General features: G+C 44.3%; 1 protein-coding gene across 1 annotated transcript; it reads right to left on the reverse strand.

Annotated features, from left to right (window-relative positions):
- Positions 1-3,136: 3,136 nt before the first annotated feature.
- Positions 3,137-6,045, reverse strand: MIXL1 (Mix paired-like homeobox). The gene is made up of 2 exons (XM_006871158.1): positions 5,632-6,045; positions 3,137-3,439 (listed from the first exon to the last, which is right to left on the reverse strand). Exons 1-2 carry the CDS (start codon positions 6,043-6,045, stop codon positions 3,137-3,139), a joined length of 717 nt encoding a protein of 238 aa, XP_006871220.1.
- Between the last annotated feature and the right edge of the window lie 7,089 nt (positions 6,046-13,134).

A 13,134-nucleotide genomic window follows, 5' to 3' on the forward strand; every position in this document is an offset into this window, starting at 1 on the left:
AAAAAAAAAAAGCCTTTAACTAATGTTAGTGTCTTTGGAATAAGACCATGAGCGTCCACGATGACTACTTTGATAGATGAAACGACTCATTTTTAGATGTACAAAGTCTTGAGTTGTGGACTGTTCTGAACCAGGGGTGGGGAGCCTTTTTTTCTGCCAAAATTTATAACATCATTTGTGACAATACAAAATTGTCAACTTAAAAATTAGCCTGCTGTATTTGGTCAAACAATTAACTCACCCCTAATGTGATGGCTCTGGTAGCGTAGTGGTTATGAGTCAGGCTGCCAACCTCAAGGTCAGCAATCAAAAGTACCAGCGGTTTCACAGGAGAAAGATGAGGCATTCTGCTCCCGTAGAGATTTATAGCCTCAGAAACCCTGTGCAGGGTCACTGTGAGTCGGAAGTGACTCCACAGTACTCAACAACAACAAATGTGATGGCTGGAACTGCGGTTGCCTTGGCAGGGCTAGACTAAATGATTTTGTGGGCGGATGTTCCCCACCCCTGTACTCAATCTGTCACATTACTTTATTAGTCCTGACTATAAAAAGACAAATGTACGAGGCATGATCTGGTGGTGGACAACGTGTGTGGGCTGAGCTAGTCCTAGGCTTGACTACTGTTCCTGACACTAGCCAACTCTGTGATTGTGGGGCAGCTACTTAGGTTAAGTTTCTTCTCTAAAATGGTAATAGTATTCTCTATGTTACATGGTAATTGTGAGGATTAAATATATAATGCCTGTAACATTTAGCAGTTAGAGACTTTTAGAAGTTGAAAGCTACTTCTGATTTCACAGAATCCCACAAGTTTTCAAAAATTGAAAATATGAAAGATATATTTTTAATTGTTCATTTGGAAAAATTGAATTTAACACTATATAAATGTAATAATACAATTAATAAGCTAATTGTGAAAATGTTAAATGTGATTCTTAGTGGACCAGAAGTTTAAAATTTCGAAACGGGTTTTTTCCGTTTTGTGAATACTTGTATCATTTTGTTGGGCCACATTACAAGTCTAAATGTGGAACTATAATTGTGACAACTCCTAGCCACTCCCATGTAGGCTCCAAGTACATTATATGGTTCATAGTAAGCACTTAATATATTATCTCATTTTTAGTTTTAGACAATTGTCAAAGGGGTTTAGGGTGACCAGTTTGATACTAAAGCCTGAATTATGTTCTTCAAGTTATATTTGCTACTCTGGAATGTACAAATCATCTGAATCACATCACTATGGCATTAGGACAATTGGCATATGTAATCTCTAAGACAGTCACATTCAGTGTAATTCAGACTTTTCTAGTCACCATTCAGTCATGCTGTCCTGGCTCACCATGAATCTACCCTAAAGGAGCCCCTAGTTCACAGAGAAATCTTACCTACAGTTACATCATGTGCAGTTGCCTTGGCCCTCTGTAGGATTTAAAAACCCTCAGTACATCAACACTTTTAAATTTCACATATTTACTTACATACATTAAAATTTACAGGTTGGGAAAGAAAAAGCTCACCTAACCAAAACACCCATAAATGCGTTACTAAACTGAACAAGCAAATACACACTTTTAACCAAGTTCAATTTCTCCGCACAGTGGTCTGCTGATATTGATGATGGTGCTGTAAACTACTTTTACAGAAACTCCAGGTTTTTTCTTTTAGAAATGTTTTTCACGGCCACATTATATGTACTGGACAATAGTGGTGTGCAAGGCACTTTACTAAGTGCTGTCTAAAGGAGAGAATCTGATTCAATAGAATTTGTGAAAACCATTGTCGCACAGAAGTACTATAACAAGTGCTAAGGACAATGCTGGAATGGTTGGGTTAACAGGTATAAAATCAGTCTTCAGAAAGCGGGAAATGAGGGGTTTGAAATTGAGAAAGGTAGTCTATGGGATCCCAGACTGAAAGGAGTCGCCATGGAGACAGAGGCACAAGTTGTGGTTGGGAGACCATGAGATTTGCATGACTGTTCTGTAGCTAAAGATGGTTATCTGAAAGGATAACTGAAGGATTTTTATAATTTGTTAGGAATGAGAAGCTACTAGAGTTGGACCTCAAGGTCAGTTTGGCTGCAAAGTTGGCAGTTCAAACTCACCAGCTGCTCCTCAGAAACCCTATTCAGGGTCACTGTGAGTCAGAACTGACTCAACGTCCCTTCACAAAAAACCACGAGTTCTAAGAAAGGAGCCTTGGTGGCCTTATAGGGTAAGAACTGGACTCCTACCACAACTGAGGAGTTCAAACCCACCAGCTGCTCCATAGGACAGAAATAAGGCTGTCTTCTGTAAAGATTTACAGCCTCAGAAATCCTATGGAGGGTTACTTAAGAGTTGGAATTGACTCCATGATAGTGGCTCTGGTTTTAAAGAGTCCTGGTGGCGTGGTGGATTACACGCTGGGCTACTAACCAACCCACAAGCTTAGCAGTTTAACACCACCAGCAGCTTCTTAGGACAAAGACGGCTTTCTGCTCCCTTAAAGATTTACAGCCTCGAAAATCCTACATAAGGTCACTGAGTCAAATGAACTCAATGGCAGTGGGTCTTTTTTTAAAAGAAGATAATTTTAAGGAGCAGTTGAGAGGCAGGGAGCTTTTGAGATAATCTAGATAGAGTCATAAGAGCTATCATGAAGTATAAAGATGACAAGCCAATTTTTTTTTTCTAAGTAATAAATCTTAGTGATAGGATGACATTGAAGGGGATGGCTTTCAGTCAATTGAATGTTAAAAACATTGGAGGCAGACAAGAAAATGGGTGTATAAAAGAGAAACAGGATCAATTTGGGGGGGAGGGGAAGGGTCTTGTAAAAAAAGATAATGAGTTCTAAACAATTGGATTCCCAAAAGAAGAATAGGACTGGCAAGGAGGAGCAGGGATGCAGATGGAATTAAATGTGTAGATGCAGAGATGAAGTGGTAAAGTGAGTGCCAGATCTGGCCTTGGGGAAAGGTTCAGAGTGAAAGTGGAGAGACCCTCAGAGGTGAGAATAGTCAAAACCACCCTCAAGTGTCCTTACAAAAGTTCTTAACATGAAAGCCAGAAAATACAGTATTCTGATGAATGTCTCCCTGGCCATCAATTGTGGCTCCTCTGAGTTTAACTTGAGTTCCCCCAGAATCCTCAGGAGCTACCAAAGGCAGAAAAGATATGTTCTTCCCACAAGCCCAGCTTTGAGCCAGTGTCTTCAGGGAGAGGGGAATAGGTTTCAAAACTCTGGCCTTGGGAGTTAGTGTCAGAGAGGCCCCCTCCGCTCCTGCTGGGATCAAGTAGGCAGTTCAGCTCTACGTCAAGAGGCAGCTGAGGCTTCAAACATTTTGCTTCAGTAGCAGGAACAGAGTGGTTGGGGAAAAGCTCCGGCCTGGCTGACTGAAAGGGCTTCCCACTCTGACGCCGTGACTTGGCACGCCTGTTCTGGAACCACACCTGGAAGAGAGAAGAAAACCATTTTTTGCTGAAATGCTTATGTTAGTGTTATGTTCATTGTTCAACACAGTAAGTTCAAGTTTAGCATTTCCTGATCCAAGAGATCTGTGGTTTTCAGAAAGTACTCAGACCAGTGGTTAGAAGCACAGGACGTCTGGCTTTTCCTGCCTCACTATTTCCATATGCAGAATTGGAATAATGCCTACTTCTCTTTATAAGGTTATATGTGATGAAAAATGGAAGTAGAAGCACTTAGAATGTTTAGAAATTCTATTTAGAATTCTTATGAAACATGCCACTTACACTTAAAGATGATAGATGTTAAAATGATTTAGAAAATCAGTTTTTTTAAAGATCTCTACTCCCTTGTGTGGAGTCCTGGTATGGCACTGCGGGCTAATGCACTGGACTGCAAGGTCAGTTTCAACCACAAGGTCGGCAGTTCAAGCTCACCAGCCACTCCTCGGACACCATATAAGGGTCACTATGAGTCAGAACGGGCGCCACAGCACTTAACAACAACAACAACAACTCCCTTGTGTGGTGCTGTAGGGTAAGCATTCAGTTTGAATGACAAGGTCGGCAGTTCAAACCCAACAGACCAGCTGTTTCTTGGAAACCCTATACAGGGTCACTATGAGTTGGAACTGACTCCACAGCATTTAACACCACCACCAACTCCCCTGTCAAATTAATCAAGGAGATAGTTTACTCAGTGGACTTCAGTTCTGTGAATGAAATTTTCTGCTCACCATTTCCTCACAAATACAGAAATTATCTGGTAGGAGCTCTTTCGGCAACTGTTGAAACTGACAGATGAATTACCACAAGGAATGCAGAGAAAAAAGTCCATGCTCTTCCAGTGTGAAAAGGAGAGCCCCTAACTTAAAATGGGAGTCCTGGTGTGGCGCTGTGGGTTAATGCGCCAGACTGCAAAGTCAGTTTGAACTGCAAGGTCGGTGATTCAAGCTCACCAGCTGCTCCTTGGAAACACTATACAGGGTCGCTATGGGTCAGAATCGACTCAACGGCCTTAACAACAACTTAAAATGAGCGTCCTGGTGTGGCGCTGTGGGTTGATGCGCCAGACTGCAAAGTCAGTTTGAACTGCAAGGTCGGTGGTTCAAGCTCACTATTTGTTTCTAGGAAACCCTATACAGGGTAGCTATGGGTTGTAACGACTCAACAACAACAACCTAAAACTGCAGGAATCACTAGTAACACAGCTGGTCAGGCATTCAGCTTAAAGGTTGGTGGTTTGAATCCACCCACAGGTACCATGGAAGAAAAGCCTGACTCTTCCTGGCTATATACTGACAGATCACAGCCATTAGAAGCCCTATAGAGGACAGCTCTCTTCCCATACCCATGGATGGTGTAACCCTGACTTGTCCATGCACTGGAATCAACTCGGTGGCAACTGGTTTGAGTTTTGGTTTCTTTTCCCTCAGTACCAGACTGGGATGCAGACCAAAGTGGAGGTGGTTGTGTGCCCCGGAACCTGACTCAAAGCAACCTGTATAAGGTTTCAGGATCAGTAAGTCTCATCTTTCTTGCAGTTGGTAAATTCCAACTATTGACCTTAACGGTCCAACTCTTAACCCACTATGCTACCTCCTTGCAGACCAAGGTAATACATACTAACAGGCAAAAAGGTACGCTTCTCGTGACCACCAAGCTTCAGGATTCTGATGGAAATTACTTCAGGCAATAAAAAGCACCTTATGCTAGATTTCATTTTAAGGCAAGAGATTGGTTCAAACTGTGACAAAAAGGCAAACACCCTTTTCAACCAAAAGCCCAAACCAATAATACCAAGAAAGTGAAGAGGGAGTCATTTGGTGGGCCAACCCTGCTCTTTATCAGTTAGCATTCCAAATTCAAAGCCAGAGGCAAACTCATCTGGATGAGGAAGATATGTAAACATACTCTTCATCATATTCCTGTTGAAATTTTACTTGTTTGACAGTTTGAGTGCGGGCTTGAATTATTTCAAGTAGGCCTCACAAACGCCCTAGGAACTTAGGTACTGTTATTCCTATTTTACAGCCCAGGGCACTGAGGCTCAAGGTAAGTAACTTGCCCACCGCAACCCAAGCCGATCTGGCCTCAGGAGTACGACATCCCAGCTTTTCTCAGTGCCTTCCGCTCCAGGGCGAACGGCGAACCGTCGAACTGACCGAGCCGCTCACCTGGATCCTGGACTCCGGGAGCAGGGTCAGCGCGGCCAGGCGCTCGCGCAGATGAATGTCGGGGTACATTGTCCTGCGGAAGACGAGCTCCAACAGCTGCAGCTGCTCAGAGCTAAACGACGTGCGCTTGCGGCGCTGCGACGCCGACGGGGCGGCCGAGCCTGTTGGGGGCGCCGGCGGGCCCAGGCTGGCGGGAGGCGGCGCGACAGCCCCGGGCCCCCTCCCGGGATATCCAGCGAAGGTCGCCGCCGTTGGAGCACAGCACACGGAGCCGGGACCCGGAGGCAGCGCTGGAAGCAGAGCAGCCACAGGGCGCGGGGGCGGCAGGAAGGTCCCGGCGGCGGGGGCGGGCCTGTAGCCGGGGACCGGGACGCTCTCCCCTAACTGGAACTGGCTGGACTCTGCTGCGGCCATAACTGCGCGACCCCAGTGCACCGCCCGTCGGGAGGAGAGACGCCCTCAAGTTATACGGGCCCGGAGCCGGGTAAGGGGGCCGGGCAGGGCCGGGATCAAAGAGGTGGACGCGGGGAGGCCCGTGCCTCCTCGGGGTGCGAGCACGCCCCCAGCCCCGCCAGACGCCGGTGGGGAATAATCGCTTCCGCCGACCGTAGGATGGAGTGAGCGAGGCGTGAACTTGGACCCAGGCCCCTGGCGACCCCTCCCCCGTCCATCCGCTGCACCACCTACCGCAATCAACATCCCCCAGAGAAAGTTTGCTGGGGAGGGGTAGCTTGAGTGCGTGGGGTGACTGAGGACACAGCTTCTCTCTTAAGAGTCCGATCACCCACTCAGAAAGGCCAAGGACTTTGGGCAGCCGTATTTCTAGCTTTGCCGCCAGTCCTCATCAAAGGTGTTTGTTTATGCCCCCCTGCTATGTGCTAGACCCTGTACCAGGTTTGTTAAACAGCCTAGCCTCTAGCCGCTGCTAGCCTCCCTAACACATTGAGTCAGAGGAGGGGGCGCAGATAAAGGGATCTCCGTTAAAAGGGGTAGTAAATTTGTCCTGAGAAAGGGGAATGGAATGGACCTGGACCGTTTTCGCCAGAGGGTTTGATACACTAGGTCGGCAGGGTTGAAAATGAATCCGCATGTAGTACACAATGGTTCAGCCTTTTCTGGAGATAGCCACTAATGTCCAGGCCCTGTGTCAGTGGTAGGAAGGAGATGAAAGCGACTTCATGAGGTTTCCACTCTCTGAAGAAATCACCAATCCTTTCTCAGCCCTCTTTGGGCCTCCTTTAAGGTTTCATGTTTTCCTGTTTTGTACAACAGTTGTGGTTTATGTGTATGCTTCTACTAGATTACAAAGTCCTTAAGAACAGGAATCCATTTCTCTTGTTCATTCAAATGTACTGTCTACTTTGTACATTTACGGCATAATAAGGCACGATGCTGGTTAATTGTTGAGTCAGATGTCACTGAGTTAACTTTATAGAAAGAGAAACCCATGGTCCTCTATTAGAGGGTGCAGAGGATCAGGTCTTCTTGCTGCTAGCTCCTGAACCCTGATTTCACAAGGACCATTTACTGTCAACTACTTGAAGGGGGCCCTTTAATGGGAAGATCTTGTCTAAGCTCAGCCTCCCTTTCTTCTACAGTGCAACTTGGGGAAGAGCTTGAATGTTTCCATCCTGGATAGACATCCCAGGTGTCAATACAGGAAGTATTCTTGGGACTGCTGCAAAAGGTTTTCCGTGTTTGATTTTCTCCTGGTGGAGATGAGAGGTTGGGTAGTCAGGGACTGTGGTCCAGGCTCTTGTCGGCAGTCTAATGATACTCTTCCCCTGTTTTTCAGAGGTGGCAGTCAGGCAGGGGTGAATTGAGGGTACTTTTTGTTCCCGTAAAGATTTATAACGTTGGAAACTGTGTACAGAGTCGCTATGAGTTGGAACCGACTCCACGGCACATAACAGCAACAACCAACTCAAAGGCAATCAACAACAATGACTTCAGGTCCAGGAGGATGCTGAAAGCCGGAGGGGGTGGGGAGAGCAGTGGGCAGGGGGCGCTAGACAAGGCCTGCCAGCAAATCACATACATCCCCAGTCTGTGAGGCTTTGGGGTTAGGGGAGAAGCACAGATCTAGAGATTGCCCCTGGGGGCTCATTACCCTCACTGTGCCTGTGTTTCTTTTTTTCAGTCCACTCCCAACCACTCTTCTTTCTCCGTCTACTTGTTATTAGGAAAGGAGATGGAGAAAGAATTGACATTTTCAGAAAGGGGATGTATTGGATGACAGGCCAGATTCTCTGTTTTTCTTTCCTTCATTAACTTAAAAAAAAAAAAATTTATGAAGAGTCATGGGGCTAAGCCTGCTTCATGTGTGTGATCTCAATCAATCCTATAAAGTAGGTACTCTTATCCCAATTTTACAGATCAGAAAATATTCCACAATACAGATGCCAGTGTACCAAGCTGGCCAGGTCCCCCTGCCATCTTCAGCAGCAGGGTGAAGCCCCATCCCCTCTCCAGACGCATTAGCTTCATTAGGTCACAGGTGAAGATGATGGAAGCCAGGCATCTGAGGCCTGGAGTTGGTTGCTGTACCTGTGATTAAGCACCGTGTCACAGCCATTCCGAAGGAGAAAGATGAGGCAATCTGCTTCCATAAGATTACAGCCTTGCATACGTTAGGGGGCAGTTCTTCTCTGTCCTATGGGGCTACTATGAGTTGGAATCAACTCATGGCAATGGCTTTGGTTTTGGTATTGTTTGATTTGGGAGTAGAATCATCATCTTCCAGATGGGAGATCCAGAGTCCATTCACAGTCAGCGTACCTCAAATGCAGCCACCGGCCATCTGTCAGTGGAGGCTTGTGTGTTTCTGTGATGCTGAAGAACAGGTTTCAGTGGAGCTTCCGGACTGGTGATGAACTAAGATAAAGCCTGGCAATCCACTTCCAAAAATCAGCCAACAGAAACTCCGTGGTTCACAACAGCCCAATCTCACTGTGTATGGGGTCACCATGAGTTGGGAGTCAACTCAATGGCAACGAATTAACAACAGTTTTACCAGAAAAAAAAAAAAAAAAGTTTCCATTCACAGACTCTGACTCATGGAGACCCATGTGTATCAGGGTTTGCAATCACTGATTTTCCAAAAGTAGAGTGTCAGACCTTTTCTTCCAGGTGCCTGTGGGTAGACACACTTCCGGCCTTTAGGTTAGCTGAGGACCCCATTACCATTTGTACTCCACCACTAGTTTTGAAATCCTTTCTTGACACGCTTATATTTTTTGCTTCTTTTGTGTCTTGGGATGCTAGTGCTGACATCTGATGGGGACATGTATAACTGTTTATAACTGAAGAAATGTTTGCTGGCACCAAGTTGTGGTGATTAGAAGGTTCTGAATGATGGGGTGAGTCCCACAGATGTGAATGTTTAAAACTTTTTTCTTGCCTTTTGCTCTGGTAGCATAGAGGTTATGAGTTGGGCTGGTAACCTTAAGGTCAGCAGTTTGAAACTACCAGCCATTCTGCAGGAGAAAGATAAGGCTTTCTGCTCCTGTAAATAAATATTTACAGCCTCAGAAACCCTATACTATGAGTAAGAACCAACTCCATGTCACACTGCCACCACCACCACCACCACAGAGAGATAGAAATTCTGGTGTGGTGCTGTGGGTTAATGCGCTGGACTGCAAAATTGGTTTTAACAGCAAGGTTGGTGGTTCAAGCTCACCTCCCACTCCTCAGAAACCCTATACATGGTCTCTAAGAGTCAGAACTGACTAGATGGCACTTAACAACAACAATAGAGAGATAAGCCGTGTGTCATGTGGAAATTGTGGCTTTAGGGATGATGTAATTTTCAAGTGAAGAATTTCTTTCAGGCACAATGCCATGTCTTTACACAACTCACGCACACTCTCTACATTTGTTAGCCAACTGCTCCCTAACCCCACCCCATGCCACTATGCCAATTCTTGTTTACAGCACCTTGTAGCAACCAAGGCCGATATGACCAGCTCTACTTCAGGCTCACTCTCATAGGCAACTTACTGTTTGCTGGGAAATCAGAATTGGAAGCCTCTCTTTCTTGTGAAGAACAAGCTGGAAGTAAGCTATGTTCTATGGCTCCTACAGGTTGAAAAGCATTTACCTGTCTAGGAGTCTAGAAGGTAATATATAGAATGTGGCACTAAGAAGGAGACTGCAACAACAATTATGTACAAACATTGCAGCACGCCTTTTGTTACCCTGTTTCCAAAAGTTCCACACAGTAAAATGAATTTGCTAAAAACAAATTATTTTCTCATGCTTCTTCCCACTCCCTACTGCCAGAATCCAGGGGAACAAATATCTCCCACATGCTATTTATCAAAATGCATCTTACCTAACAAAATTTAACATGACTCAGTTATTCAGCATGCATTCCATTACTAAAGACTTGCTTTCTGTTAACCAAATCTAACACACAAAAGTATTCAGTCATGAAAGGGTTAAAAGACAGACCTGAAAACCAGCCTTCCATGTTTTGATTATTTCCCCCAAACTTCACCAGCTTCCTTTGTGACTGGTTGCATAACTGGTCTCCACTTTCCCTAACCTGCTAGAAAATAGGTGGATTCTGAGTCCCCTCTATAGAGGTGGTTTTGTGCTGTGGAGTCGGTTCCAATTCATCGTTGTTGTTGTTAAGTGCCGCAGAGTTGGTTCTGACCCATAGTGACCCTGTATAGGGTTTCCTAGGAGCAGCCGGTGATGTTTGAACCACCAATCTTGAAGATCAACTCTCAGTGCCACAACAGGACTCCTCAGCTCATAGTGGTGACCCTGTATAGGGTTTCTGCGTCTGTAAATCTTTACAGGAGCAGAAAGCCTCATCTTTCTCCCGTGGAACAGCTGGTAGTTTCGAACTGCTGACCTTGAGGTTAGCAGTCTGAACTCATAACCACTACGCTACCAGAACCCCTCCCCTCTGTAGTAAGCAGAGAGAAACCAGAGTTTGCTGGCTGCCAAGAGGATTACTGGCCAGAGATGGTCAGCAATCTAGAAACTGCCCTGGGTCAAGAGTCCTGAGTATGCTTCAGCTTGTTTTATGAAAATTCCCTGGTGTCCTCTGTCCATGCCTCTCTGCTGTCTGCTCACTGCCTGCCTGTTTGCAGTAAGCCAGAGGAGACAGTCCTATGGACAGTAAGGCAGTAAATGGAAGTTTGCACTGGTTTGGGGAAGCAACTTAAATGTGAGGTGACCTTTCCTCTGTAATGATTGCTGGTCAGAAGGTTCAGCCCCCAATTTGGGGTTTGATAATCCTCCATACTGATGAAGCAGACGTTATTTTCCTTATGATCCTTTTCCTGAGTTTAATGTTATAAGCTTTTATATTGAAATAAGATTTCAGCATATCCCCTTCTCTCCACCTTTTGCTCCATCATGATGTTTTAATTGCCTGTGCTTGAGTATACCTACAAAATCATCTGGGCACAGACAGTGGAAACCAAGAGTTTAATTGGGAATTGAAGATTACAGAGGTAAATTTTAATTTTCTACTCTTTGGTTCCTGTATTCTTGTATGTTTCTAAGCCTAGTTTTTTGATGAGGGCAGTGGTGGTTCCGTGGTAGAATTCTCCCCTACCATACCACATGCCTCATGTGCAACCACCATCCACCTGCCAGCACAGGCTTACGTGTTGCTATGAAGTTCAACAGGTTTTCCTGGAGCGTCAATACTAATAAAGACTTGGAAGAAAGGCATGGCAATCTAATTCTAAAAATCCGCTAATGAAAACCCCATGAATCCTAATAGTCTGGTCTTCAGCTGACCCCTGGGATGGCACAGGACCAGCAGCATTTATTGTGCTGTGAGTCAGAGGTCCACTCCACAGCCACAGCTAGTTTTCTTTCCTAACTCAATGCAATGTGGGATCCTGATTGGATCCTGAAAAAAAAAAATGGACATTATAAAAAAATTGCTGAAATCAGAATAAAATTTGCAGTTTAGATCTTTTCAAAAAGGTCATTATAAAAACTTAAAGAAAGTATCAATGCTGTCTCCTCTATACACAGGGTAAATAGGGATGGGCAACTTAGACACTGGCTACCTAAAATGAGGGGGTGATAAAGGCACGAAGTGACTGACTCACAAGATTTCAAGGGGGAGTTTAGTTTAATAGTGTGTGGAAGAAAGAGTCCCCGCTGAATAGTTTTCATCTTGTCTAGATGGGTCTGGTTAAAAGAGATGGGGATAAGATTCATATGATTCAATAGTGAGTAATTGTTATCATGACTAATTGCAACTGTCACAATTGTAAAGGTAGAAGTTTTGTAACAAAAATGGCTGAGGAGTTAATCTTACAGTCCAGAAACAAAGGACCCTAGGACCTACAAGGGAGAAGAGCACAAGCAGAATGCGGGACTTTATCCAGAGAAGTAGCGACACCAGAAATGGAGACAGAGATGGGGACATGGAGAGAGGGAGCAGCTGAGGACTCTAGATTCATGGGAAGAGAGGGACTAAGAGATAGTGGCCAGGGGCAGACTTGCATAATGTGTCCTTTGGTGGTGTAAATTATTGTGTATGCCTGAGTGTTTAAAAAAGAAAAAAAAAAGAGCTAAAGTGAATAGAGAGAAACACTGTTAACTGATGGTACATGGAGGGGATTATAATCATTGTCATGAAACAAGGTGTATGATTGTTTCAATGTAAAACTGATGATCTGCGCTATAAACTTTCACTCAATCCACAATAAAAACCTTACACACACACACACAAAGGAGAAAGTTTTATGAAATAATTTAGAAATAAATTTTGGAAAACTATTCCCCCTGATTTCAAAACAAAAAACAAACAAAGAAACATATGAGCAGAGGTGTGTCATAGTACATTATTATCACATGCAAGTAAACATTTGCTGAAAATAATTCAAAAACAAAATTGTAACAGTGCATCAACATGGAGCTGCCAGAAATTCAAGCTAGATTCAGAAGAGGACCTGGAATGAGAGATACCATTGTTGACAGTAGACGGATCTTGGCTGAAAGCAGAGAATACTAGAAAGATGCTTACTTGTGCTTTACTGACTATGCAAAGGCACTCAACTGTGTGGATCATGACAAGCTATAGATAACATTGGGAAGAATGGTTATTCCAGAACACTTAGTTGTGCTCATGAGGAACTGTACATAGACCAAGAAGCCATCATTCGAATAGAACAAGGGAATACAGAGTGGTTTAAAATCAGGAAAAGTGTGAGCCAAGGTTGTATCCTTTCACCATAGTTACTCAGTTTGTATGATGCTGAGTAAATTATCCAAGAAGTTGGATTATATGAAGAATAGCAAGGCATCGGGATTGGAGGAAAACTTATCAACAACTTGTGATATGCAGATGGCACAACCTTGCTTGCTAGAAGCAGAGGAATTGAAATACTGATAAAGATCAAAGACTACAGCCTTCAGTATAGATTGCACTTCAAAGTAAAGGAAACTAAATTCCTCACAACTAGACCAACAAATAACATCACTATAAATGAAGAAAACACTGAAATTGTCAAAGATTTCATT

The sequence above is a fragment of the Chrysochloris asiatica genome, unplaced genomic scaffold, assembly GCF_000296735.1.
Source record: "Chrysochloris asiatica unplaced genomic scaffold, ChrAsi1.0 scaffold00161, whole genome shotgun sequence".
Lineage (NCBI taxonomy): Eukaryota > Metazoa > Chordata > Mammalia > Afrosoricida > Chrysochloridae > Chrysochloris > Chrysochloris asiatica.

Coding starts and splice junctions, on each gene's coding strand:
- MIXL1 (XM_006871158.1), bottom strand. CDS start 6,045: ATGGCCGCAGCAGAGTCCAGCCAGTTCCAGTTAGGGGAGAGCGTCCCG. Junction 3,440..5,631: donor TCCCGGAGTCCAGGATCCAG/GTGAGCGGCTCG, acceptor TCTCTCTTCCAG/GTGTGGTTCCAGAACAGGCG.